The sequence below is a fragment of the Hibiscus syriacus genome, unplaced genomic scaffold (genome assembly GCF_006381635.1).
Source record: "Hibiscus syriacus cultivar Baekdansim isolate YM2019G1 unplaced genomic scaffold, ASM638163v2 tig00116937_pilon, whole genome shotgun sequence".
NCBI lineage: Eukaryota > Viridiplantae > Streptophyta > Magnoliopsida > Malvales > Malvaceae > Hibiscus > Hibiscus syriacus.
Window position 1 is genome coordinate 1,306,518 of NW_024063475.1, and position 8,776 is coordinate 1,315,293.

The 8,776-nt window shown below is 33.8% G+C and overlaps 1 protein-coding gene and 1 long non-coding RNA gene across 2 annotated transcripts; one reads left to right on the forward strand and one right to left on the reverse strand.

Moving 5' to 3' along the window:
* The first annotated feature begins 552 nt into the window (after window positions 1-552).
* On the forward strand, window positions 553-2,112 carry LOC120188052. Its single transcript, XR_005522382.1, has 3 exons — window positions 553-726; window positions 1,598-1,690; window positions 1,781-2,112. It is a non-coding gene; the product is annotated as an uncharacterized LOC120188052 (long non-coding RNA).
* Window positions 2,113-2,399: 287 nt separating this feature from the next.
* LOC120188050 (calcium-dependent protein kinase 32-like) lies at window positions 2,400-5,999 on the reverse strand. Its single transcript, XM_039191591.1, is given in 10 exon segments — window positions 2,400-2,786; window positions 3,006-3,236; window positions 3,600-3,767; window positions 3,878-3,993; window positions 4,130-4,282; window positions 4,575-4,688; window positions 4,691-4,717; window positions 4,818-4,941; window positions 5,454-5,845; window positions 5,848-5,999. Coding segments are annotated over 10 exon segments (1,599 nt in total). The 5' UTR covers window positions 5,966-5,999; the 3' UTR covers window positions 2,400-2,630.
* Between the last annotated feature and the right edge of the window lie 2,777 nt (window positions 6,000-8,776).

The following is an 8,776-nucleotide window of genomic DNA, read 5'->3' on the forward strand; positions in this document are numbered from 1 at the left end:
ACTATACCCCACGTTGCGCCAAATCATCGTATAGTGCGGTACAGGGGGCGCGCTTTACTGTTAAGGGTGTTAGATCGGGAAATATAGTCTTACCGGTATTAGATCTATAATATTACTGGTTACCAGTGATATATCGGGAAAATCGCCCTTGGCCTTGGCTTCGTGTTCCATCTGTTAATCAAAGGAAAGGAAAGCTTAAAAAAACCAGAGGCCCCTACCAATCCTTCGTGCCCCCTCTTGGCATTTTATACATAATATATATATATATATATATATAGGAAGAAGAAATGGGATTTGGCTTGAATTAGTGGGGTTGTGGCCGGTCATGATGGAAGGGGGAAGCAATGGCTGTTGGGTAGTGTTTGAGTGGGTAAGGTAATGGTGGGGTAGTGGTTTAGTGGGATAGAGGTTATTGTTTTTCAACTTAGTGGGTGCAAAAATAAAAAATAAAAAATAATAATAATAATAAATAAATATTTTTTTTGTAGACCCGGATAAAAATGGTGTCTACACATGGTTATACGTTTCCTGAGTTGAGAAGATCTATTATCATCAAATTTAGTGTAGGATGACATGCAATATGTGTAAAGCAGTTTCGAAACACTTCATGCTCCTTGGGTTATGCTTGCAGCCCTTGGTGTTGTGGTTCCAGAAATATTAGATATGCTCGGTATATCTCAATTTGCTGAACCCGTTTGGTGGCGAGTGGGCTATTCCAAACTTCAGGTTCTTAATTTGCATCACTTCATTTCCTACCTTCATATTTTAGCCTGGAATGTTTAGATCTTGTTTGTTCTTGGTTAATTCCCTTGGTAATTTTTATATACTTGTTGATAGACCAAATGGGTTAGGAGGGTGGTAGACAATTATCTTTTTCTAATTTGGGTGGAGAGCCATAGTTGATAGTAGATCGACCGTTAACTGGTGTCAAAGTGCTCTGTCTCCATGAAGCGATACAGAAGAGAATAAGAGTGAGGTGATTTCATTAAGGTCCATCCTTTCTCTCGGACTTGGTCGAGAGGATTTATAGTAGTCCTTAGTGTATGTGTCAGCCGTAGAGTCATAAAGGCTACTCGTAAGCTAGCAGGTTAAGTGGTTACGATCAAGCCAGGTGACTATAGATTTGATAGGTCACGTGAGCCTATTAGAAATCATGTCAATAAGTCACGACTTCCCAAGATTTAGTTCTTCAAGATCTTTTCTCCATAGACGTTCTCTCTTTGTCCTCCAAAGTTCCTTTGATACCAAAGAGTTGTAGGAGCTTTAGGGTCCTTCAACAATTGTGAGGCGCAAGAATGATGTGTACGGAAGAACTTTGGTAGGAGTACAACAATAAGGAAAACCATTTTGGAAGCTACAAGATTTTGGTATATGTGGAAATTCACTGAAAAACTTCGGATATACAATAGGAAACAGTCATCTTTCTTCTTGAAACCCATCCCGGATTGCAGACTTGAGACGTCTTAACTTGAGTGGTTCCTTGCAAACGAACAACGGATCAACATCCAGGAGCTGTTCAATCAAATTTGATTTGATTTGAAAAGTAAAATGTACCAAATGGTAGCATTACAACTTATCTGCTATTGATTTTCATTAGGGAGAAACACTGGACTACCTTGGCATCCCAGGTCTACACTTAGCCGGAGGGCGACGGGTGATCGTCATTGCTATCTGTCAGGCCCTCCTCATGGTAATGGATCTCAATATTCATGCTTTGCATTCTGGGAAATAAGAAAGATTGTTGACAACATGTGAAACACTTTTGTGCAATAATATATAGGTTGGGCCATAGTATGCAAGATATTGCAGGATCGAGGCGTTGGAACCACTCGGAATATACTTGCCGGGCGATGTTAATTATCCAGGAGTGCTATTTGACCCATTGAAGCTCTCAAACGATACTGTAGCTTTTGAGGAGCTGAAGGTGAAGGAGATTAAAAATGGGAGGCTGGCCATGGTTGCTTGGTTAGGCTTTTATTTCCAATCGGCTTTGACAGGTAAAGGCCTTGTAGAGAACCTAGTTGACCACATCGCTGATCCATTTCATAATAACCTATTTTCCCTACCAAATTCCATGTAAATACATTATTATGTATGTTGTCATAGATATATTGATACTTTGTAAAGCCATTCAACACATACTTTCAAGTTTTACTTGAATGATGGATGCATGTAAATGACCAAGCTTTCTGCAATTGACATGGCTTTGCATTTAGAGATAATCACAATATAGTATGTTTTCAGAATATTTCTTAACCATTAACAACGCACAAACACTCTGTAGACACAGTTGCTCAAACTTGAGACCTCTATGATTTTGCATTGATATAATACATCAGTGTAGATATTAGCATGAAAATATGATCTTCAGAAATCTTCCAAATACACATAAAAGGAAATATACCCATCAAAGACATGTATCTATATCCAACACTCGCCACTCAAATCTGAGTACATAAACAAAACAAATGGAAATTTCCTTATATAGACAAACCTTGGCATGGCTCAATCCTGGTAAACCCTAATTATTTTCTTTTTCTTTCAGATAAAAATAAATAAAAAAATAGCAGCTAAAGAACGCTGAAACAACAGCCACTTTCATTAATAGAGCTTTTGTCTGTGTTGTTGGGTCATCTAGGCTCATTGTTCATTTGCAATGATCCATCCTTCATCAATTTCAGGCTGAGATTGTTAAACCTCTCTCGTGAATATTGTCTTGATGCTTTTCTCCAATCCGTACCGGCCTTCATCATCGCGGCAAACTCATCGTAACTTATCCTCCCATCCTGCAGTAGATTCAGCAAACACAATATCGGCATGATTTCATCATATGCATCGAGAGATTACAGGCCTTTTCTTATTAGTTTTTCTTTCCGCTTTAAATGGTGCTATGAGCTTAAATTTGAGTCGGGGCCACATTCGATATATGTCCTACTTGAAATTTGATAAAGTTACTAACAGGAATAAACTGCCAAGGGAGCAAAACGAGGGAAAATCTCTCTAACCTTGTCCGTGTCGACATCATGCATGATGGCGCTGATGACTCCTTCACTGTTTGTTTCAACTTCATCGGATAAGGCATCTCTTAGTTCCTCAATCTCAATATATCCACTTTGGTTTCTATCGAAAAACTCAAATGCCTTTTTAAGGTGCTCGTCGTTGCCCATCTTCCTCAGGTGAACTGAAATGGCAACAAACTCTCCGTAGTCCAGATATCCATCTTTATCTACATCGCCCTGTGATGAAAATATTAAATAACAAATTTTTAGTTACTTCTCTCGCAAAAGTGGCACATGTTTAGATAATCTATGCAATGCATATATTATTCTAACTCCAGATATGACAATGACCACCTATGGATGTTCAAGAGTCAATTTTGAACATAAGAGAAATCATGTTGACCCACTAGCTTTTACAAACTCAATCTCAGTGGAATATTGGCTCCGTACAAGAGTGAACAGTTGTACGAAAGTGAAAACTGATTGCAGAGACTATGAAGCCGTTACCATCAACAAACTAATGGTGACACATTTTCAAGCATGCACCGCCAAATATCGATGACAAAACGAAACACAATGCAAACTTTGGGTAGAACTTACAGCTTCCATTAGTATTTGAAGATCTGCATCAGGAATAGTATGCTCAAGTTTATGCAACCCAGCCCTTAGCTCATCAATGTTAATCTTGCCTCTATTGGAAGTATCCATCAATTGGAATCCCTCTTTTATGCCTGCAACTTCCTCAATTGAGAGATGCTCTGCTATTACCTGTCAGTATACAATTTCCCGTAAAGAAAAGTGGTAAAAAGGTTAATAAGAAATGACTTGAAAAGCTTTATTTAGTTTCCAATGTCCACGAGAAAAGCAAAAAGCATTACCCGGAGAGCTCTTTTCTTGAGCTTGTTCATTACAGAGAACTGCTTGAGCCTTGCCTTCACAGTTTCTCCCAAGGAAACATTTGGAGCCTTCTTTGCATTTTGCAACCAGGGATGATCTGAATTCAATAGACAAGAAACGATTCAGTTTAGGATTCATATCCAAATAGAAACAAAATTTTGCTTAGAAAATTTATTGGAGGCCAATAGAACTTTCGTGGCCAGAAAACCTATATCAGTAGAACTAAAACTTACCTAGTACTTCCTGAGCTGTAAGTCGCCGCTTAGGGTCAGGATTGAGCATTTTCCTCACAAGGTCTTTCGCATTCTCGGAAACTTTAGGCCAAGGATCCCTCCTAAAATCTATAACAGAGCGAATAATAGCCTGCGCAACTCCTTGTTCAGTTTCTGCATACAAAAAGGAAAGTTAGAGAGGAAAAGGAGATAAATAAATGTAAGAGGGAAGTGAATAATAATATATATGAAAGGCGTATTAAGTCCCATCAGTATTTATCACATAAGGTGGAAATAGGACTAATTGAGGAAGTCAAGAAAAAATTGTGTTAAGACTGAATTCAATTGGGAAGGGGAGGAGGATAATATTAGAAACCATCTGCTGCAGTTCCTAAACACGAATGCACAGGAATATATAACTTTCATTACTCGAACAGCGATTCTCTTTAACCGAATCAATACAAACCTGCCCAGAAAGGTGGGACACCACAAAGTAGGATGTAAAGGATCACACCAGCACTCCAAACATCAACTTCAGGGCCATAATTTCTTTTAAGCACCTCAGGAGCCATGTAGTAGGACTTCCAACTATCTCGGTAAATATTTCACCTGCAACGGGAAATATTCAAACTTCAACAATAGAACAAACATAGAAGGTGAAAACTTAATTCAGAGGGCACTAAGTTATTGATATCATGTTTGTCAATACCTGGTTTAAAGAACACTGACAAACCAAAGTCAATCGACTTCAAAGCCGCTGTTTCTTTTTTATTAGCAAACAGAAAGTTCTCAGGTTTGAGATCTCTATGCATCACCCCATGTTTGTGGCACATCTGTAACAACAAAAATACACTGGTATTAACTTAAGATCATAATTAAAGGCACAACGAAACGAGTTTTTCTTTAATAGCTGTTGTGCAAAGAAATATTGCAGGACATTCTATTATGTTTCCAAGAATATCCTACCAATGGCTATAGGTCTGCCTCAAGATAGAACAGGTGTTTTAAGGCTATACAGAATAAAATAACACATACTAGTAGAATATGGAAAATCTAACAATTGAATACCGTAAAACATAGGTCCAAGAAAGCACTTGGAATCCAAAATTTTGTGCAGCACTTCAGTTTAATCACTTCAAGCAACTAGTTCAGAAAATCATTTGGAAACCTAAAGTTGTACATTTGTAAGGGAAGAAAATTCAAGATGAAACAAAGCTTTAAAAAGAAACACAAAAGTGTCAGTATCTCATCAAAACTCAGAGCCTAAGTTAATCAAATTCCATTAGAGAAATCCAACAATATCCCCATAACCAAATGAAAAGGAAAAAAGAAAGAGAGAAAATACCTGAACAACTTCAACAATGGTCTTGGTGACAGCAGCAGCAGCTCTCTCAGTATAATGACCTCTAGCAACAATCCTGTCAAACAACTCACCACCTTCACACAACTCCATAACCAAATGGACCGCATGGTCATCCTCATAAGTATCTTTCAAGGTAACAATATTCGGGTGGTGAGGTAAATGCTTCATGATTTCAACTTCCCTTCTCACATCCTCAATGTCAACGGCTGTCCTTAGCTTCTTCTTCGATATCGATTTGCATGCAAAAGTGTCCCCTGTTTCCTTATCTGTACAAAGATATGTGATCCCAAATTCACCACGCCCAAGCTCACGCCCCAGTTCATATCTCTGCTCAATTTCTTTCCCAGTTGGATCACTCAAAACGATGAGTTTTGCCCTCCGTTGCCCTGTCCATGTTGACCATAATCTATAGAAAATGGATTTTGCTTCTTCTTCCCTTTCTTCTCTTTCTTCCCATGAGAAGGTGTTGATGGAGTCACACAACAATTTCCCATGAATTTAAACCCAAAACAGTGAACAAAAAGTCAAAATCTTGATCTTTTTGAGCAAAAAAAATTTGGGAAAAGAAAGACCTTTTTTTTAAAGATTCAAGCTTTGAGATCTAACAAAGCTTCTATTTTTTTCTTCAAATTGACAAAAACAAAAGAAGAAAGAAACTTGGGTCCTAGATTTTTAAAGAAATTTTAATTGAGGAAGAGAAAAAGAAGAAGAAATAAATGAAAGTTATGGTGAAGGATTAAAAATGAAGCAATGAGATGAAGGGTTAAGGATATAAAGAGAAAAAGAAGAAATTTTCTTTTATAGATAATAATCAAAAGCGTGTTAAGATTGTGAAGAAGAGGAAAGAGCCAACAACCCTCACCATTTGAGAGAAGAGGTTCAAACTTGTTCTATTTCTCAGAGACTTCCTTCATTCTCCCTCTCTCTCTCTCTCCAAAATGTCTTTTTTTTTTAAAAAAAAATCATACTTTTCTTCTTGTTTGACTTCACTACCTCTTCGAAAAAGACAAAATCACCCTAATCCTGGACATATGGAACTGAGGGTAAATTACAAGTTTAATACCTAACTATCACTTTTGTTCTCTTTGGTCACTGATCTATTTTCTTTAAATCACACCTAACGTTTTAATTTGTGATCGCAGTTAAAAACATAAAAAAAACTATTAATGTGATATTTTTATAAAAAAGTTATGATCATGTGATATGTGACACGTCAGTATTATTGTTAAAATTTTTACAGAGGGAATTAGGGATAGGCATGGGTTGATTTTTTAGTCAACCCGATCCGACCCGGAAAATATAACTCCTTCACCAAAACCCACTCGACCCGAGGTTAGGGTGGCTTCATCCAACCCAAAACTCAACCCGCTTTTTGAGATAAAACCCGACCCGAAATAAATATATTTATAAAAATTATTAATTTTATTCGATAAAATAGAGATTTGATTGAAAAATAATATAAAGAAGGGTATTATTGCAATTACATCTAAATATATAAGGTATAATTATGTTATTTTTTAGGTATGCGGTATTTTATCCTAAACTTGAACTCGATCTGACTCGAACTTATTCTTTAAAAAACTCAATCTGATTCAACTAGAATTCATTTTTTTTAAATTCCGACTGTTAATTTAACACATATTTTACCTACCATTAACCCTTAAAATTATTTCCGAAAATCTTTAACCAAATCCAAAACAGATTTCTATTTAGGAAACCTAATTCAAGCTTGGACATATTTTTATGTATCTTTAGAATAAAATAAAAAAATATTATGCAAAACAACCTGCATGCATGCATTTATTTCTAATGATTAATTATACCATGAGAATATAAAGGATAAAAAAAATTGGATTTTTTTTAAATAATGTGGTTATCGTTATAAAAATTAAGGTAAAATTAAAAAAATAGTAAAATTTTGAAGATTGATTTTGTTACCATATCTTAAATAAAAGGTGGATTTTTTAGAAAAATATTATGTGTACTCGTTTATTGATATGAATAATTTTTATACATTTTGAAAATAAACATTTAATTTTATGTGTTTTTAAAAATTAAAAATTGAATTAAATTTTAGTTAAATATTAAAGACTAATCTTATTGTTATGTCTTTAAGTAAATAAAAAACATCACGTATCAATTTTAGGTGGCTCGCGATTATCACTTTAGATTTCGTAATAAAAAGGATCGAGAACGAAAATGATTTAGATGACCTTTAGAAATTTAATAATAATATATATTAAGCATTAATTAACCTTAAATAATATATTAAAAATATAATTCTAGTTAAAAAATAAAAAATAAAACAAAGGTTTAATTTTTAGGATTAAAATAAAAGTGGTGGTGCTAGGATTTTGGTTTTGGAGTAGAAATGATATGATAGAAAAAAAGAGAATGATAAAATAAAAAGAAAGAATGTTTAAATCTAAAATAATTAAATTGAAAAGGTTAATTTTACTGTTTTAAACATAAGGGTTTCTTTTTAATTCTTAAAATTAGGATAATTTTTATGTATTTTTTTATTTTTTGAAAAACAATACTAAATTGATGAATTTTATAAATGAAGAGATTACATTTATTATTTTATTTAAAATCAAAACTAAATTGACAAAATATATATATTAATGATTAGGTATATTATTATGCTAATTAGAAAAGAAGTCACGTTGTTATTATCGTTGACATTTAACGACAAGTGACGAAAATTTTAAATCTCAAAATATTGATGGAAAAGTTTAAAGTTTTCAAAATTAGATAATCAAAATAGAAATTATCCAATCATTTGACGAATTGTAATTATATCGATTAAAAGTATTAATATTTTTCTAATTTTAAAAATTATAAAATATGTATTTTTTGTGGACATGTTAAAAAATAAATAAAGTTACTAAAATAAAATTCAAATTTTATAAATATATTCAATTACAAAAAATACAATAATTTATGTAATTTAATAAAATTTAATGTAATTATCTTCTAGAAAGAACACTTTGTTTTTAATAAATTGGTCTAGAATTTAAAATGGCAAATTACATGTTTAGTACCAGCAATCACTTTTGTTCCGTTTCAGTCATTGAATTATTATTTTTTAAATCATACGTAGCTTTTAGTTTTGGTTTCATTTTGGTTATCCGTCTTTAAAAATTAACGGTGATATTGATATGTCACCATAAGATAATGTCACGTCATTATTAAAAAAATAAAAAAGAATGTCACATTAGTTGTTCTGTTAATTTTTTAACGAGTGGTGTCTAAAATAAAATCAGAAAGTAACATTATGTATGATTTAGAAAAATAATTAGGTG